Below are 19898 nucleotides of genomic sequence, written 5' to 3' on the forward strand. Positions count from 1 at the left end.
TACTGTATGTACTTAAAGTGTCGACATGTGACGCTACAGGATAGTCTGTTCAAACGCTCTCGTGAACAACACTGTGCACGTAAATGCACTGTACACACACTTAGAATGTGAGGACAGAAAGTTCCCGATTCCTCATTTTTTGTTCACATGTACCTGTTGCAGTTTTGGTAGTCAGCAGTCTCACCGTCTCATCGTACATCGGGACTCGTTCCTGCATTAACTCTTCTTCTCGTGTGCTTATTCGCATTCAATAAAGGCACATATGAATCCGTCTGTGCACTTTCATACTTTCTTTAATGAATCTAAAAGATGTTGTCCATTTCATATTGCCTGCGTCCCAGAGTAAAAAATTGAAATGCTCCTACTAGGTGAGATGATGAAATGTTATAGTTCTGTCGTAAATGGACGTTTGAAAATGATATTTGCTTTGAATAAATCAATCCAAAGAACTTAAGTGCATGATTTGCCGCGGACATAAATAAATGCTTCAACTTTTTTGTCGAGGTTTTGTCTCACATCTCAGGAGGCTTTGGTACATATCTCTCACTTTTTCTTTTGAAGTGATTTTTTCTACATCTGTGGCAGATATATAAAGCTCCAGGGATCGTGATAGGTGGCAGTATCGTCAAGAGGATCCCAGTGGCAAGGAGGCTGGAGTCCCCGCTTCCGTAAAGTGCCAACAATAGGCCTGAAATTATAGACATATAAAGAGTTATCTATGTAAGCTGTTTTCAGTATAAATGTTTCATCCCAGGCGGTACATTGAACAACGTTTTAGTCAGAATGTGTATGCCATACTGCATTATTTAACAGTGCATTTTAACAATTAACGGTGGGAATTTTTTTGTTTGTCTCTTCTTTACAAATGTTGATTGTTCACTAGAAATTCGCTAGAAAACTTCTTATTTATCTTTTAAACAAGGATGCTTTTGAAACATTCCCTCTGAGGCAACACAAACCATCACCAAAACATTAAAATGCACGTTTGTATTTGTTTGAACCTTGCCTGAAGCCTCGGTCACAACCGGACGGACGGATTTTAGGATGCGGTAGAATCCGTGGAGTTCGTAGAGGTTGATGAAAGTTTGCAACGGAAAAGCACAAGTCTGCCTTGCGAGTCGCAGGGGCCACGTGAGATGTCCTTTCAAACAGGGGCGCTAATTGTAAGGTGCGATGGCCCTGGAAACTGTACTCATTTCTTGAGCTTGTCTTGTTACCTGCGCACGTGGCACGCACTCATCATTTATGAAGAGAATGCAACGCACGGCGAAAGTAGTTCTCTTTTGCTTCACACTTGCCTCACACGCTTGTAATGACGTACTGACCGTGTACGTTGGTTTTGCCTCCTGTTCTCCCCTTCTTTCTTTTTCCTCCTCCCTTCTTTTGTGCTCTCTCAGCTTCTTTCCCTTGCCTTGTGGAGGCATTTGAGAAGCTGAATTGAGCGAAATTCGAATTTTTTAAAAATTGTTGTACATGTTGCACAATCGACGTTAATTGTCGAGGCACGAGTGTGCATCGTGAGCACACTTTTATACTCCTGGCCTGGGGTGATGCATGTACGACGCACTCCCGCCGTGCTTTCGACTTTGTTCGTGCACCGCACTCAACACGCAAAGGGCACTTGCTCCTTCATTGCTTGCGACGTGCGTCTTGGACCACGCACGTCTCACTTTCGAACTTCTCGCGAACTCCTAGGGAGGGGAGCAGGTTACGCTGTTTGCAGATTATTCGTAGAAACTTTTGAACATGTCCAACATCCTCCGTACGTGCTTACGGGTTGTCTGCAAAACTACAAATCTCAAGAAGGACTTGCGCGGCACATGCGATTCTGCGCAAAATTTGGACGCAAAAAGGCCGTAAGAGCCCGTACGGCCGGTTGTGACTACCCTCTACCAGGGCAACAGATTGATTTTCCACAGATGTTCACAGATATGTCTATAGATAAATAGACAGTCAATTTGGCTCTCAGTCGATTCAGCAAAAAATGTCCACAACAATAACTGCAGCCCTGGTAGAGGGTACATGTAGCTTGTGAACGAGACTTTAGCAGTCAGCTGCATTCACAGCAGTTCTAATAAACACGTACAAGTATTAATATAATGCAATGTGATCTGCCATCAATCACAGCTCCAGCAACCAGATATTGTTCTAATGTACTTTCCTCTAAAATCTGTTTAAAAGATTCATTTTACAAACAGAAAACCAAGTCAAGATTCTCATTGAATTTTTGGTAGGAAATTATTCCGCCGAGAATCTTAGCAGACTTATGAAATAGGGGCAAGGGCAGGGGCGGATCCAGAGATATTTTCTGACAGTCTTTCTAATTATCTTTGTTAATCCGTTCCTAATTTCTGACCGTTTACCGAAAAAAAATTAGATACCCGTCAATGTAAACTTGAAAATCTGACCGTCTTCCGGAAGACCCAGAAGACGCCCTAAATCCGCCGCTGAAGGGCACGCTAGTGAAGTCTGGCTACTGACTGGCGATTTGATTTGCTCAGATCCCATCGCACTGCAAGCACCATCATCCCAAGCACGCCGCAGCTAGAGACATTTCGGTAAAGTAAAGTGAAGGCTTGAAAAATTTTATAACCAGTTTCAGTATGTCAACAGAAACTTAGCATTACAATGAATTTATCAGGAAGAGGCTACATGACGTTCATACAGTACTTATGTAAGTCTCAGAGCAAATTCAGCTCATTTCGTAACGGTGTTTTCAAAAGACACACAATTAGATAAAGGATTCATAAATATTTTAACCCTGTAGTGCCTGTAGTCAACAGAAAAAAATCCGAGGTCGTTTTTCTGTTACATTTTGTATTTATCATTAGAACGTTGTTCAAGATAACGGTGAACTTGTTGTCAATACCACTAGTATATTGATTTGTACACAGTAACTCAAACGTAAAACCCAATGAGAAGGGCTCTCCAAGGAAAAGCGCTGATACGGACTGCCTCACCTGTCCTTTGAATTATTAAAAACTCATACACAACAACAGACCGGTAATATTTTTCTATTCATTTTCTGCTGATGGAAATAATCAACATCTAGATTTATACGAAAAGGGGATCAATACAAGCTGGGTAATTAATTCATGTGAGTGGTTACGTATTTCACTCTTTTCGATAAGCTGATTCTTAATTACGTCATGTTTTCAATTCCTATAGAAAAAATACCACTTTTATTGTAGCCTGTGGTAGGGGAAATAGTGACACTTTTAAAGACAGCCGTCTTCAGCTTTAGGTGCACAAACACACCACTGCTGCGTCACGGTCACTGTTATTCTTTGTGAGGCTTTATGGTGACTACCTTTAATACAAACCACTATTTGGAAGAAGAATTGTTAGGTTTTTGCACTGATTTTCCGCCATAACACTGTGGGGCCCAGGGGTAACCTGGGGTTTTGCATCCCCCACTACCACCCTTACCCTACCCTCTCGGCTTTCTACTTCGGAAAAAAAAAGATAATATTAAAATGGCGGATTCAGCTCCCTTCCATGTTGACAGTGGTAAAAAAACTGAATATATATAGCAATTTACCACGATTTGCACTATTTTCAGAACATTTCTCTCAACTGAGTGAATGGTATTCTATCCGACAAAACAGAAACTGCATTTCACGACAATTGGGCCGAGATTTGGTGCACAGTACTCGTTATACCCATCAATAGGTTGTAGGCTCCACTGCCAGCAGAAATCAGGGTCGCGACAATAACAACCACGTCTTTTAAGGTTTCTTTGTTTGAAGGAATAAGGTAAGCGGTACTCAAACATTTCGAAAAACAAAACCAATTTTTAAGTTGAAACAGAGTCCTGTGCACTACCAAACCATGCTATGGTGGTCTTTGAGGCTCTCCCTATACGTACCCAATGGTAAAATGACGCACACATAGAGCACGCCTATCGCTCCGTACACACAACCTGGCACACAGCACAGCCCGCCACACAGCCCACTGTATGCTGGAAAGGCAAAAAAAAAAAAAAAAAAATCAGTAGATATATGATTTGATTTCAGTTGGTTTTGATATGGACATGTATGTAAAGGAGTGCAAATAAATATTTAATAAAACGTAGACACACTGTAGCATAAGCAAACTGTCAATCGATGAATAATAATTAATATCTACGTTTTACAAACTAAATAGTTTCATTATAGTGCTCGTATTGATCCACCTTTATGTTTTCGATTATCTACAATGAAAATTCATTGAAAAAATGTCGTTCTCCGGGTTTTTGGTAGTACCTTTCTTCCTACTGGATTTTGTATTTTACACAAGCTATAACTTGCTATTAAGTCGCAACGGCATTTCATTTTAGTTATGAAAGCTTTAACCCTGCTCACAATTTGCATTTTACATGAATTATCTTTACATTTAGCTTGTTTAACACTTTCATTGGTTTTAGCTAAAGGAAGAGTGAATTTTCTCTAAAGCGAAATACTATATCGTATTTTTGCACAGCCATTCGTTCGCCTATAGTGTTTTCAATGATCTTGGTTTCAAGCTCTACCTTTGGTGGAGCGGTCCTGTCCCTCATCTGGATCTTCAAAGTCCGTGAAAGCTTCTTTTTCTGGAACTATAGGACAAACTTTGCAATTTGTCGTCGTCATCAGGTGTTTAAAAGACCTAGAACAAACGGCACTGTCATCATGTTGAAAAACAAACGCAGAGGCAACTGATTCTTGACTCCAGGAAACTAGGAGTTAAAGGGGCTGTGGGTTTGCACGCGATTTGTTGACTGTCTCCATGTTGGTTTAACATAATCAATGCTAGCCGTCAGAGTGCATGTTTGTACTCGCTAGCTGTCCTCGTCCCTGTCTCTCTTCAGGAGCCTCACAGCGTATGGGAATGATAAACCAATGATAAATGTGGTTATCAATATTAACTTCAACTGAGACAATTGATTTGATTTTGTTCAGTTGCTATATATTTTATTACTTGGAGGGACTGAACAGTAACAAACAGACGGGAAATTGAATATTGTCACGTAACACTGATTTGCATTAGACGATACAGAACTTGCTATCTACATATCAGAAGAGATATATTAATTTCCAATAGTAGTCTGATGAAATAATGGAAATAGATCTGCAACAGACACGGGTATCACGTAAGTTAACGTATTGCACCTTTCCAACAATGAGGTTTTAGAATATTTTAATGACATGCATTGGGGGAACACCATGGCGAGTGAGTTCAAGCATCTGTCTATCACTTTGGTATTACATGTCTAAATGTCATGAATAAGTATCTATCTCTTTAATCCGTTTCGATCAGCAAGCAGTTTTAATGGGGCACAGGCAAGGCCTTCAGATCAACGCAGTGATCTCTTCAACTTCCAATATAAATGTGCATTTAGCCACTGGTTACTGTGTAGCAGGTTAAATGAAACAATATCATGTTGATATTATTTAATTAACGAATGATTATACATTCTCAGATTCTTTTCAGGATTTTTAGATTTCAAAAATATGTTGCTTTATAGGCTAGGGATGTGTGTAGCTATAGGATGTACAGAAAATCGTTCTCTGTAAATAGAGATGCAAAAAACTAATTATATTATAGTTATCATTGCTACATTGTTTAATCTTAAAGAAAAATCAGTAAGCAAAGTGTTATATATTCTTGTTTGAATGCGTCTTATACAAACAATAACCAAGTCTCTCTCTCTCTCTCTCTCTCTCAGAGACGGTCTTACTTAAATACACAAATCACCCCTGTATCGAACCTGAGGTCCTACTAAATATTTACTTACATTGACTATAATATTATATTGATGTTTTGCCACACAGTTACAATGCCCAATACGCTGTATAAGCAATGAGAGCTGTGCCTTAGTTATTGGAATTGTTCCTATGTCGGAGTGAGTATGCTGCAGTTCACATCAACTACTGTACATTGGGCCGGCCGCCGATATCATTTCTTTAGGCTATTGATAAAGTCGCGGCTCTCTTCACGAGGTTATAGGAAACATTGATCTATGCTGAGTTCAGCATGGCATATTCTCAAGACACTGATTTATCACCTAATGGATGCGTTACGTAATTTACGCTTTTGAAGAAAAAAAATGTCATTATCTGATAGAATTGGTATTTAGAAAATTAACATATCATCGAACTGCGTAGATTGATGTAAAAGCATCACTGAGTTCGGTTCTCTATGTTCATCATTATCATCATTCATATTAATTGTCGCTGCGTGGGGCACCAAATAAGCCTCATTTAGTTCTCGGTATATCAGTCGAATACCCTAGGAAAACGATTGACATGTCAATGTGCCTTTAGTTTTATGACCTCCGGAATGCTCGCGATATTATTAGATAGAAAGCATCTACCCTTTGACATCAGGGTGTAATACGGGGCTCCTAAAATAATATACAGATTTACACTGTGAGCTATTGAATTTTCTTGTAACAGACTACTAGCGCACCCTGTGGCCAGAAAGTAGAAACACTAGTACCAGAGCAAGAGGTAATATTGGGTCCTAGAGGTAATTAAGGCGGTTCCAGTTCAGAAATGAGGAGATTACCACCACCACCACCACCCCCCAACCACCACCACCACCACCGCAGCACCAACCAACGCACCACCAACGCAATCTGCTTACATCTTTTACTTTACAATTTTGTGATTTCTGTTTTTGCAGCACTCATTGGCGAGAGAACACCCTAACCCAGCAAGATTAACACTGCCTTGGGAAGATGGGTACGGTATTTTATAAAATGCATGGCAATCTGGGCTTTATCGAAGTAGCGTACCCGGCCTTCCCAAGACACTTAGAACTTTGCCTTGGCACTGTTACTAAAATTATCAATTCCCATCACTCTTACATGGCTTCCTTTAACAACATGAAACTTTATTTTCAGTCATTTGGAGAAAAGCGAAAAACAACAACAAAGAAACTAAGAAGCCGTGGCCAACCACTACCGACTCTCTCAAAGCATTCAGCAGCAATAGAAAACTGCCCTACTAGACTACGTGACCCTCAGCGACTGCGGTTTACTTAGTATCCCGGCAACGTGAGCACGTCAAAGCATTATATCATCTTCCACGTTAACTGACGTAATACATCCTCTAAAAGTTTTTACACATCCTTTTTATTTATATTCTCATTAATATTATATATCTTTTTGTCATCTATAAAATGCAACAGGCAGTGACGTGTGTAGACGTCTAAAACTACTTCGACTTGGCCATATTTGACTGCAGATTACTTTCAAACATGCATTTTCAATGGGTTCTTCATTTAAATTCACTAAACCACGATCCGTGAATTTAATATTTCAAAACATAACAAGGATAAATGTTTTTTTTTTATTTCCTTCGGCCCTGGTTGTTGAAAAAGACAATAGTTAGAAATGGCGGGAGCTCATCGACGAGCTTGTACATTTGTCTTGAATTAGGTCGCACAGTTGGTGCCTGCATAGATCTCCACTAGGTTTGACAACGGGTGTGAACAAACTCGTGTTAATTTCTCTAGCATCAGATCCTGCTTCCTTATTCAGAATTTCTCAATGTAAACAACACATGGGGCAGGAAAAGCACACTGGGGCTAAGTGCTTCATTACACTGACTGTTAACTGACACATTTCAAGAGACCGCTGACGCAAAAGATGGTCGAATTCAAGAAGCAATGGCGTAGTACCATAACCACGGTGATGTTACTTCTGTTTATAATACTATTCATTATAGAGACTATAGAGTCATCCAGGCCTCTTCCTCAGAGAGGGCGCCCCAGACCAGGCTATGGCAGCAGACAGTTACCCAGGGCGGCAGACAGGGGGCGTGCCGCGGGCCACTGCCGTCCCGAGGATTGCGTGTGGGGGGACTGGCAAGCCTGGGGCGCCTGTACCAGAGCTAACATGAGGGGACGTTCACGGGTCATGATAACGAGGGCGCGGTGTGGTGGGCAACGCTGTCGTGGACCAGGGACACAGACAGAGAGGTGCTCCTCAAGTCCTCAGAGTGACGGAATCATAGATCCTGCTTTTTGTGAAGGTACAGTCGTTTTGTTTAGGACCACAGTGTGGTCGATGTCCTTTTATTACTACTTGATCCTTAATTGTTGTTTTAATGAAATTCAAGTCAACCTATTATGTCCAAGGGAAATGTAATATAATTTGAAGTGAGAAGCAAGCCAAACATGCCGGACAGGAAAGACAGGTAGCTCGAGCTCCTTCTCCCTCTCCCCATCTTTAATGAATGTATTTGTATCATTCTATGTTCCTGTGATGTAAAACGTATATTACTATGTTTTATTGTTACTACTGTAGGCCTACTTTTAAGTTTAACTAACTTGTTGGTGGCAACACGAAATTCAGTTTGCGATCAGAATCCCAGTGTCTTCAAGCAGCTAACGTAATATACGTGCATCACATCATAGTGTATCAAGCCGCACATGATATTCAAACGGATACGGCCAGTTTCATTCTATTTTTTGAAACATAAAAAACGGAAGCGTGTTATATGGCACGTAATGTCCACCAAAAATAAGTGCCGGGTTACAGGGGCGTGTTTCTCTGCGCCATAGAAGTGTGAAAAATCGGAACGGAAGCATGTTTGTTAATTGTAATATGGAAATCTGTGCTCTTTCTTTATATGAATTGCGGTGATATATGAATTATGCATATATAAATATAAAGCATGGTTTCAGAAATTATAATAAGATCAATGAAAAATAACTATATATACACCTGGAAATAAAAATATGATATTACATTCAATAAGTGAATGAAAGAATAAATTAAGGGTAATTAAGCGTTCTGATGTGTGTTTGAGTTGCTAGAGGAGCTGTGCAAATCTGCTTGAAAAAAAATACAGTTTCTATCTGATTCCGCGCAACTGACAAGCTGTTATTGTAACTTTATTATTTATCTATATACTAACATTCCTGCACTTCCTAAAAAGTCACCTTTGATAGCCGCTTTTACGGACAGAGAAAGATCATGATGCACTCCTTCTGTGACAATTTAGTCTTCATGAAATATATTAAAAGTAGCAGACTCAGTCTAAGGAGAGACTATAGATACTAGAGACTTCATATGTATTTTGCCCTAGCAGAAGGTTAGACGCACTGGTACATGCAAATATTCAGATTCGACGCCAAGGGATAAATAGTAGCTATTAATACGACAGGTGAAGGTCCGTCTTTCTTCAAAGAATAATATTAAGCTAGCTATCATGCTCGTAAAAAAAAACTTGCCTAAACATAATTTTGACTCTGAAAACCTGTGGGTGTTTGGAAGGCTCTTGCACACTTTTGGGAAGGTGAGAGTAGGCCACGTGAATTTATGACCGTGCGTTTCGTGCGTCTTTATTAACACCGGCAGGATGGGTTTAAATATCATACACAAGTGCTTCAATTCTCACTGAAAATCCAAGGAGAACATGTAAAGTTCCGATATAGATTACTTCTGCATTGATAAAGACCAAATACAATTACATTAGAGGGGAATTAGGAAAGCACATTACAAGGCTGGAGTGGAATTAAAATAGCTTTGATCCACGCAGATTAGTAAGCACACAAGAAAAAAAATGTTTTTGTAATTTATCACATACAGATAATTTTGGGAATAATCATTTCTCAAAAGAACATCTAACAAAGTAATTGAAATATTTTGGAATGCATTTGATACTGCACGTGGTATTTACAGCGCAACACGCCCGCACCTACATTACGAGGCCTCTGAATTAGTGAAAGTTCATTTTAAAAAATTACATTGTATATAGAAATACTTACCTGTGTTTGGGCTCTCGTCGTTTAGCTTGGTGTACGTGTCCGACCTGTCCAAGTCACTCATATCGCTGCCGTTGTGGTGTCATCGGACTGGTCAAGAGTTTATAAATCCAGTGTCCGCTCACAAAACTACTGAAATTTCAGCACAGAAGGCTATGTTCCTTTGAAGCATTAAGGTGGTCTTCTTACTTGTAACGCTACCTGATCAAATAGTTTTAGATTCTTATTCCCGATTATTGGTGTCGGTATTGATTATTTGACTCTGTGGTAAGACGTTATTGTGTGGTGTTTTGTCGACGTTCACTCGTTTTCTAAATTGATTTTTCCACCGCTCCATCACGCGAGCTTTAGATTGACCCCCAGACTCCACCCCGCGTTCGTATGAATAATTTACGTAATCATGAGACTTGATCAACACTCGGAAGTTAAGGTGATCAACAAAAAGACAAGAAGAAAATAAACAACTGTTTTTTAAATACATTGAGTAGACTTAGATCATACAGTGATCGGGAGTAAACAAGCTGTTTAGGTCTATCTTGATCGCGTCCCTAGTGACTACAGAACAACGAGATCTTATGTGATCATCATGGCGGATTATGCAAAATGTGCTATTCATTTCTCGGTTTGTGTAATTATAGGCACTTCAAAAAACGACATTTTAGAGCAGTAGGAAAGAAATCACAAAAAATAATTTTAAGTAATTTGAAATGATAAGTTGTTTGAAGGTTAACAGATGTGTGTGTGGCATATAGTGAACATTGCGAGTACCGGGCATTGTGGTAGAGCAGATCTGTCCAGCCTGTCTCGTAAACATAGAGCACAATGGTCTCCGTCCGGATCACGGCAAATCGGTAAAAAAAGTACCTAGAACTGAACGGGTTAAGGGGAAAACGAGGCACACCTCGTAACTCTGAACTGATTTTTTTGTATGTAATTTGGGAATTTATCTGATAAATTAATCCTCAACACGAAAAAAAATTACATTGTTCAGTAAGGGTTTATCGTGAGCATACTGTAGCTTAGTTAAAGGGACAAAGCGAAATATTTAAAAACAAGTTCTCCGTGAGCTTATCTAAAGACACAATACTTTTTTTATCATTTCAACAAATAATGACCATTTATTAATGTTGTGAAAAAGAATCTTATTTATCAGTTCTTGGCCACTTGCGCAATACATCATTTTTCTTCAGAATTTTTTTAATCGCGCGCAACCTGGAATTCAGTGCTGGAAGTGGTGGCAGAGTTTAAAAAACACGCTTAAACGTGGATTAAGGGCTTTTTTGTTTTCCCACATTATTTCAGAGTTAAGGTGAATGTCAGAAAGGAAGATCATAGATTGGTTAGCTGGAGAAAATACCGCTCCCCCCCCCCCAAAAAAAAAAAAAAAAAAAAAAAAAAATTAAGTTTGAGCTTTTAGCGGAAAATCTCATGCTGAACAACACTATATTAAGCTTTAAAAATCTGATCTTATTTTGAAACAGACTTTTTTGAAAATTCCAATATTAAAACAAAAGCGTAAAGTGTCAGCTGGTATGCCAATCAGAAATTGATAAAATGTGTTGTACATATATGTTTAACTAATTTCATGTAGTCATCTAGAAAATATGGTAATCAATTACAATTAATTTGTTATTCAATCTTTGCCATAGTTACAGGCTGGGAGAACTTGATCCTCTTCTTCATCTGCCCTTTTAATCTATGAGTTTAAAAAAGGTTGGTTGATAGGAAACTTGACACGCAGGAAAATTAACAAATGTTGCGCAACTTTTGTTAAAAAGACTGTGTTTGAGACCATGGTAGTGTGTCCACCAAATAATGACGACAATCCTGGGAGATAATGAGGTGTTTTAAGCAAGCAGGTGATCTAAGTTAGGTCTTAGCAAGAAATAACTATATTTAGGACCTCTACATTCTAATTCTACATTGGTAGTGCGAGGTACATGTAGTATGAAGCCTTTTGTCTGAATGCGCTATCACCCTCAAAAGCATCTGTTTCAACACTGACTGACGTTTTGACCAATTTATTTGGAAATAATTTTTAAGAAATTAAAAAATACAGGTAAATATCCAAAGCTAAAGTAAAAGCTAATGTTTGTATCATTTAACATGCCATTATAGTATCAAAATGCTAAAACGTTAATTGGATATCTTATTTTAACTTCATATTTTACAAATGACTGACACCCAACTATGGCATACAGCTATCCAGTATGTCACAGGCCCGTAGCCATGGGGTCCGGGAGGTTAGAAAGAATCCCCCTTTTTAGCTGGGAAAATGTCCCCTTTGGGTAAAATTTTATCTACTGTAGGCACACGGAGGTTTGATGGTAAAAGGTCCATTTTTTCAGAAAAAGAACCCCCCTTTTGAAATTGCTGGCTACGGGCCTGAATCATATGTTGCATCTGTTAATAACAATGACAAACTGATGAAAAATTATCTTATCATTAAGTACATCTATAAATTTTATTTGTAGTGTATGTTGACAGAAGAAGGTTGGATATGACTACAGAATGTATTTAACTGGCACATGACACCACAACCTTTGTTCTATTGTTTAACTAGTGCTGCCGTCTGGCGCTTGTCTGAAAGTACTACAAGTACATTAGTAATTAATAATAATAATAATTTTATTAACGTCTCACGTTTTAAATAATAAAATCAACCCTACTAAGGGTTGTGAGAGTCTAAAACCTGTACTACTACATTTAAATTTCATAAAATATCTTTAAAATTATTACTTATCAGTAAAACACATAAAAAAGGATATTATATATTAAACTTTTCAAACTCTCTCTTTGTTGTTAGCTTTGCTTCTTTTCCACATCATTATCATTATATACATTGTTTCGCTGTATAAAATTGTATTTGTTCGATTCGCATAAGAAATATAAACTTTTCATAGTCATTAAAAACATTAAAATGTTCGTATATTTGAATTGCAATGTTAAAAAGCTCTTCTCTGATGTCTTTATAGGGCTCACAGTAAATTAAAAAATGTTTCTCACACTCTATTTCGTTTGAGGAACAATAAATGAATAGGCGCTCTTTAAGTGGGGTATTAGAGTAACGCCCGGTTTCCACTCACAGCGGAGTGAAGCAAAAGGGACCGAGGCTAGTTGGGCCAATTAGACACTTTTGGCCTTGTAGGGACAAATAGGAATGAGTTAGAGTAACAATACCGGTTGCAAAATAAGCCCCATGAACTAAGCTACGTATGCAACGTCATTAATTTTTAAATATAATGCCAGATGGCTCACAATTTGGCAAAAAACGCAGTTGACGTCGGGGGGGGGGGTTGACGTCGGGGGGGGGGGGGGGGGGGGGGGCAATTTGCCCGCCACGGGGCAAGTAGGCCCCAGGTTCGAGTTATGAGCTGCAAGAACCAAAATATCTATCAATAAAATTTGTTTTTTTTAAAATTAAGAATAAATTAATAATGGTATAAAGCAGGTTCTTAATGAATGAAAACGAATAATACATTTTCGTTTTAAAAGAAAGTAACAAATTCGTTTTTAAACCATTGAGTTTGTTTCAACAATGGTCTCTAACTCTGGTGCGCGCAAAGGTTTGTGGGTAATATGAGGGTCCAACTTGCCCCGAGTCAAGAGGGCCGACTAGCCCCGGGTGCACATTTTTTAATTTAAAGGATGGCAGCCATTTATGGTGCTAAAATGAGCAACGATGATACATCTCTGTGAAACTTGAAACAATGAGCTTCAGTTTGATGCCCTATACATACATGTATATTATATTTGATCAAAAGCCTATGAAAATAGATTTTTTAATCTCTTAAACAAAATTACTTTTAGATGCAAAAATCGGTTATTTCGACTCACCGCTTAAGTAAAACTTTTTAACGTCCGACACTTCCTTAGCATTGTAGGCTACGGTCACTTTACAAGAGTATGTGGCCAATTTTTTTTACCTCTTAGTTACTTTTTCATAAATTGATGGGGGGGGGGGGGGGGAGGGGGGGCAACTTACCCCGAAGTCCAACTAGATCCGGTCTCCCCTAGTTATTGTGCAAGAAAGATTTTGTCACAAGTTCACGTTCAAATGTTCTATTAGTCGTAAGCATTGCTGGTTATGTCGTGGAGATTAAGGTTGGATTTTATATATCAATTTTTATATATCGTATCGTATCAGTAGTGGGCCTGATTTGGTCTTAAAGTGCAATTAAAATATCACAAATAGTCTTACATGATCTTAAAACATGAGTAAGACCATTTCTGATCTGACAGCCAATTAAGTTGTCTACCCTTACACATTCTCCTATTGTGAGCAGAGGTGTCCTCTATTGTGAGGGGAGGTATCCCCCATTGTGAGGGAAGGAAACTGCTTGACCACTTAAGTAGATTTTAGATAATTTTTGATCTTAAAAGCAGATTCAGTCCATTTTTAAAACTACTGCTGTAATGATTAAGATCGTGTAAGATCACTCGTGATCTTAAATTGCACGTTAAGACCAAATCTAGCCCACTAGTGTATTCCACTGCCTCAAAAGAAAGTTAGACATTGCGCAACGTTACTACAGCTGTCAACATGGTTTTCTGCTTCGTATTTGTTTGTAGTCACCGAAATAACGTGGAAAAGTATTCGTTTAATCGGTTAAATATGTGTAAGTTTAAACAGCTGGTGGGCCAAAAAGGACTATGATGTCATCGGAATACATGTTTAGTAAACAAAGTGAAAAAGCTTCGGCGTTTCATAGAAGCCTGGGCGTCCGCCTCTAAATTGTTTCACTTCTCTCTCGTAGCTCAACTTCAGGACATGACTACTCTGTACAGCATTTTTCTTTTATCCTTAACTGTGGAGATAGTACTGTCCGCTCCGAACAAACGTGCAAACAAGATAACACTGTGTTTCCTGAAAGTGGTTAAGTTGCGCAATAATGTCGCAATAAACGCAGTATTTTCGCACATTGGAAAATGAGACTTATATTGCATAATATTGCTCATATTTAGCTTGTCAAACTGTCGCTCGGGTTTTATATCTCTTAGGGAATTGAAGCTTTTCAGGCATGATATTTGATAGATCGTTGTTGACTGTCAATCTAACTTACACTGTACAAATAAAAGAATACAAATCATCAAGGACCCCCAAAACAACAATGGCCAAGGATCCTAAGTACAAAAAACGATTTGTCCAAGAAACAGATGTTTCCCACTGGTCCCAGTCGGTAGGCGTAGTGTTTATGCAGAAATGTCTCTCACATGTGCAGCGGTCTTTACATTTGTCGAAGCACATGGAAGCGTAGCATCCGTGGTCTGGTGCCAATTCATAAAGGCAGCAAATGTAGCAACACTGACAAAATATAATTTCATCCGTCTTTCTTATTGTTACCATGCGATAGAAACCGCAATTCTCTACTTTATAGTATGGTTTTCTATATGTACAACCGGGGTTGCAATTTAACCAAATCCCAGCATCTGTCTCAAGACTTCGAACAAATACGGAGAAAAAATCGGTGACTGCTGATGATTTTGCTAACTTAGTCAGCAATTCAATTATGTCCACTCCATCTGGTTGCTCGGGGTTGCAGAAGCAATGAAATATGAACGGTAAAATATCTTGCGGTATTTTCGACAAGAACAGTGTGAATATCTCGTAGGTTTTTTTCAGCCTATATTTGCCGAATAGCCCTTTAACTTCCATGCTATTAGACCTGATTTGACGAATGTCTATGACAGTATCGTTTATGACGTGCAAAAGTTGCAAGAAGGCAAGAACAGAGGCCAATATTGAAAGGACGAGCCACGCGTCTTCGGGACCTTTGCATTCATCACTCTTTGTCTCCGCATAGAAACTCCAGTCTGCGTACAAATCCCAGGCTGTTAAAGCAACCGACAGGATACGCACAAACACGTCCCAACAGAGCTTTCTTTTCGTCTTGGGTTTTCTGGGTTTTCTCTCACTCTTTTTCTTCTCTTTTTTCTGTCGCAAACGTTCAGCTTCGAACCTCTTTATGCTAGCATACCATTTCTTTGTTCCAGGTTTTCCTTCTAGATCGTGTTTGTCTGCTGTTGGAGGTTCGCTTATAATGTCACTCTGTCCAGTATTTCTCATTTCTATGTCTTGTTCTCTTTCAAAAGATCCATGGTTGTCAAATTCAAATCCGTTATTATCCCATTCATGTACCGGGAGAACTTGTCCATGAGCTGCCTAAAACAAAGATAAATATCTGATGTAAAAAAACGGAACGATTTGTAATATAGCCTTTTTTATACTGATACATCGGCAGTAGTGGTTTTATTGTGAGATTTATTGTCAGATGTAATCCCTCACTATGTTCAGAATCTCAGAATTAAATGGAACAAATTGGACGATTACAATTGTTTTTTTTTATTCAAATCTGAACGATTCTTTTAAGTTGATCATTTAAAAACGAAAGTAAATTGGTTATTGTATATTATGTAATAAGTGTTGAAAATGAATATTACACATTTCAGGGAACAATCTTAGTTAAGAACAAAAGAACTCCCAAAGTGTTGCATTACTCAGATATTCTCTTAAAACTGAACTCTTTGCTGGATCTCTTTCTACTGTCACTTTATAACTTGCTAGATTACAAGAAATACATCTAAACCGGACTCGCGTAAATCTATCATTCAAATCTCAACTTTATAATCATGATTGGCTATTTTTAAACACTCCAAATCGTCTCTGTGGCAAGGGTGAAACTCCCCGACACTTCTTTCGTTGCCCTCTCAAACAGACGAACTACCGGAATTTCTATAGGGGATTGATAATATCTTGGGAAATGACTGCACTAACTTCAGAACGCAACAAGATAAAATTAACCTTGTGATCACGGAAGTAACTGGCTCGCGCTGCCAGTAATTACGCCGCGGGATATTCAGGGCACATACCGTGATCACAAGATACCGCGAATAGAAAATAGATTTTTAGAAAATAGACTTTCCATGTGAACGGTCCCTAAGGCTTCATTCACATGGAAAGTCTATTTTCTAAATTCTATTTTCTATTCGCGGTATCTTGTGATCACGGTCTGTGCCCTGAATATCCCGCGGCGTAATTACTGGCAGCGCGAGCCAGTTACTTATACAAAGCTGTAATTAATTCTCGGCTGTGCTCGGAGGAGATTCTGATACCTTGACGCATGCGCAGTAGGAAGTTAGCAAGTTAATGGCGACCGCGATTGCTTTGAAAAATGTGTTTGTCGATTTTGTGCAACAACAAGACGAAGAAGACGAAGAAGATGAAGAAGCTATACACACGACAGATACGAGTGCAACCGTCATGATCTGATGGCAAGCGTATCAGAATCTCCTCCGAGCACAGCCGAGAATTAATTACAGCTTTGTATAAGTAACTGGCTCGCGCTGCCAGTAATTACGCCGCGGGATATTCGGGGCACAGACCGTGATCACAAGACATACCGCGAATAGAAAATAGAATTTAGAAAATAGACTTTCCATGTGAATGAAGCCTAAATCTCGGCTCTCTGGTTTAATTGTTTGTGGAGGCGGGGAGACCATCAGGAAATTAGCCCGCTTTTAAGTGGAGAACAGCCATATTTTGTCCACGGATTAGTCTACGAAACATCTTTTTTGAATGCGCTCTAAACCCGCTGATGTGGATACAACCTAACTAGTCAAATATGGCGACCAACCTGAGAGCTTTCTCTCATATCCCTTAATAGGTACTGAACATATTCCGCGCTGGGATTACGCAACAAGCATTCAAGTGGTCGACCATATTTGATCCACGGATTTGTTACTTCGCTGCTGTGAATGCGGCCTGTCTTAGAGTATATTCATAACAGAGTGGATCCGCGGACTAACGGATCCACTGGTAATATTTGCCAACCCACTTAGAAGCTTGTCGCATAATCCCCAAAATACATATAAATAATGAATACATTCTCCACAGGGATTACGCGGCCAGCTATTAAGTGGGTCGGCCATATGTGACCCTCATTTCTGTTAGTCACCGTCAACCCTGTTGCAACCTTATTTTCTAAACTACACAAAGATAGGACTTGATATTTTAATATTAAAAAAAAAATTATAAAAAGAGAAAGAAAGGGGGAAAAGGAGGAGCACAAAGGGATTTTATAGAAAAAAATATAAACCTGCCCTTCTAGATAAAGGTGAAATTATTGTATCCAGCTGGTCAAAATACACCTATTTCACCCTATAACACATGTTGCGATATAATATTTTTCGGGACCTTTCCTGGACATTTGTTTTATTGTGAGATCAATAACAATAACAACTATTCTGAGCGTGAACCTCTATATTTTTGCTCTCCCAGGGAGCTTATTGGTTTTAATGACTGGTATTTATGAAATACCAAAACAGTTCAATATGTGAACATTGCTGTGCTAATACAAGTCTGCCAAAATATCCGTTGTGGATCAAGACAAAGGCTGAAAATGTAGCATTGGATATTTTAAACTAGGGTCGTGCACACCCAAAATGCGATTCAAAATGCATTAATATGGAAACACGCTGTTCACTGGAATAAACTATTTCCAAGTGAAAGGATGCATAAAACCCTGGACAGCTACAAAATAATAATGTCTAAACGAACCGCTTGGTCTCTCCCTTTTTAAACAATATGAATGTAGTTTCGTTCTATGTAACTTACAAAGTATGTAGAACCAGGGAATTATATCGGATATAATTCCCTGGTAGAACTCTGATTATTCAGGGGGACTCGAGCTGCAACATTTTTCAAAACAACAGAAGTAAAATCCATCTTCTGGTCTGTATTCCCGAACACAAAAGACCAATACCACTGCCTCAAGAGAACACAGTTTTGAACAATACTGAGGTAGCAACAACATGTTTTTCTGTTGAAGAATTCCCAACACAGCAAAAAAAAAAAAAAAGCCTCGATTCTGACTCTCGACTCCTAACAAAAGAGAAGAAAATGTCTTGTTGTAAACTGTGTTTCTATACTTACAATAGCGAGTCAAAATGCGATTTCGAATCAAGCTTGTTTTAAAAAAATTTAGATTTAAAAATCTCCAGGAATGTTTAAGTTATTGTGAATACCAGGGAATAAAAAGGCAGCAAACTTACCGACATGTCTCTGTCCTTTGACTGAACCTATACAACCAACCAGTCACAATGTAAATGTTGGTTTATTTTTTTTAAAAACAAAACAGAAAGGTTTGTTGCTCACGGCACCAACACCGCGGCAATAATCTTTTAATAACAAGGTTTAAACATCGTCTTTACAAATTATGGAAATTGTCAAACTGTTGTTTGACTTTCCATCCTATATAACATATATCTTGACGCAGTTGGCTTACTGTAAAATGTAAACCAAAACATGAAGTCATGGTATGACGGAGGTGCATTTAAACCCAATAAAAAAAGACGTTGAAGCACTTCCAAACACAACAAGGACAACCCATACAACGATACACAACTGTACCAGAGCCTCGATTCTGACTCTAGACTCCGAACAAAAAAGGAAAAATACGGTCAGGGTAAATGTCTATCACCGGCTTTTGTTGGTTTCTACATAAACTTGCAGCCTCTTTGATCAGCGATCACTATTCTAATGGTTCTCTTTCTTTTTTCTTTTTTTTTGGGGGGTGGGGGGTGGGTGGGGGGTGAGGGGTGGGGGTCAGAGCATATATTTCGTAAGCCTTTTTTAATTTGTATCTCCCGGCTATGCTTTTCCGGGATATAAATTTTTTCATAGTATTTTTTATCCTCAGCATTTTTGGTGGCGCTCGGTTACTTACATAAAAAAAGATTTGGAAATGTCTTGTTGTAAAATAACAATTACAAGTCACAACAAAATTTCAAATCAAGATTATGTATGTCTCTATGAGAGTTAAAATAAGTTATTGTGAACACCTGAGTAAAAAAGGCAGCAAACTTACCGACATGATTCTGTGCTTTGAGTGAACTTATACAACCGTCCAGTCGCAGGTGCCTCGACTTTTGCATTGATCTGGTAGGAGAATTGCAACTCCGCTATTGTTGTATAAAGTGATCCACGCATGTGCGAATTCGTGGAGAGTATATTTTAAACTCACGTACCATTGATCGTAGCCAACAACGTAAATATGGGTCTATTTTTTCAGATAAAACAAAAAGATTTATTGATCACGGCATCAATACCGCGCCGATAATAAGTACTTAACATCGCCCTTAGAATTTTTGCAAAGTGTCAAAAC

The 19898-nt window shown here is 38.7% G+C and overlaps 3 protein-coding genes across 4 annotated transcripts in view; 1 reads left to right on the plus strand and 2 right to left on the minus strand.

Moving 5' to 3' along the window:
• Positions 1–41: 41 nt before the first annotated feature.
• On the minus strand, positions 42–10028 carry LOC106175420 (uncharacterized). 2 transcript variants are annotated; one of them, XM_013557409.2, is made up of 4 exons: positions 9739–10028; positions 4511–4576; positions 3869–3961; positions 42–688 (listed from the first exon to the last, which is right to left on the minus strand). In XM_013557409.2, the coding sequence occupies exons 1-4, from the start codon at positions 9797–9799 to the stop codon at positions 513–515; spliced, it is 396 nt and encodes a 131-aa protein (XP_013412863.2). In that variant the 5' UTR covers positions 9800–10028; the 3' UTR covers positions 42–512. The 2 variants fall into 2 exon arrangements, with proteins under 2 accessions (XP_013412863.2, XP_013412865.2); XM_013557411.2 differs by having other exon boundaries at positions 4511–4626.
• The window catches only part of LOC106175409 (uncharacterized), a 28283-nt gene continuing 15905 nt past the window's right edge, over positions 7521–19898 (plus strand). Inside the window, exon 1 of the mRNA XM_013557391.2 lies at positions 7521–7997. Within this exon, the coding sequence (XP_013412845.2) occupies positions 7613–7997 (385 nt within the window). The 5' untranslated portion in view covers positions 7521–7612. The remainder of the gene's footprint in view (positions 7998–19898) is intronic.
• Positions 14435–19714, minus strand: LOC147761293 (uncharacterized). Its single transcript, XM_087014999.1, has 2 exons — positions 19602–19714; positions 14435–15898 (listed from the first exon to the last, which is right to left on the minus strand). The coding sequence occupies exons 1-2, from the start codon at positions 19605–19607 to the stop codon at positions 14795–14797; spliced, it is 1110 nt and encodes a 369-aa protein (XP_086871125.1). The 5' UTR covers positions 19608–19714; the 3' UTR covers positions 14435–14794.

The sequence above is a fragment of the Lingula anatina genome, chromosome 6, assembly GCF_051362555.1.
Source record: "Lingula anatina isolate TDL-2025a chromosome 6, LinAna3.0, whole genome shotgun sequence".
NCBI classification, from domain to species: Eukaryota; Metazoa; Brachiopoda; class Lingulata; order Lingulida; family Lingulidae; genus Lingula; species Lingula anatina.

Coding starts and splice junctions, on each gene's coding strand:
- LOC106175420 (XM_013557409.2), bottom strand. CDS start 9,799: ATGAGTGACTTGGACAGGTCGGACACGTACACCAAGCTAAACGACGAG. Junction 3,962..4,510: donor ACAGGACCGCTCCACCAAAG/GTAGAGCTTGAA, acceptor TTGCCTTTCCAG/CATACAGTGGGCTGTGTGGC. Junction 689..3,868: donor GTGCGTCATTTTACCATTGG/GTACGTATAGGG, acceptor CTATAATTTCAG/GCCTATTGTTGGCACTTTAC.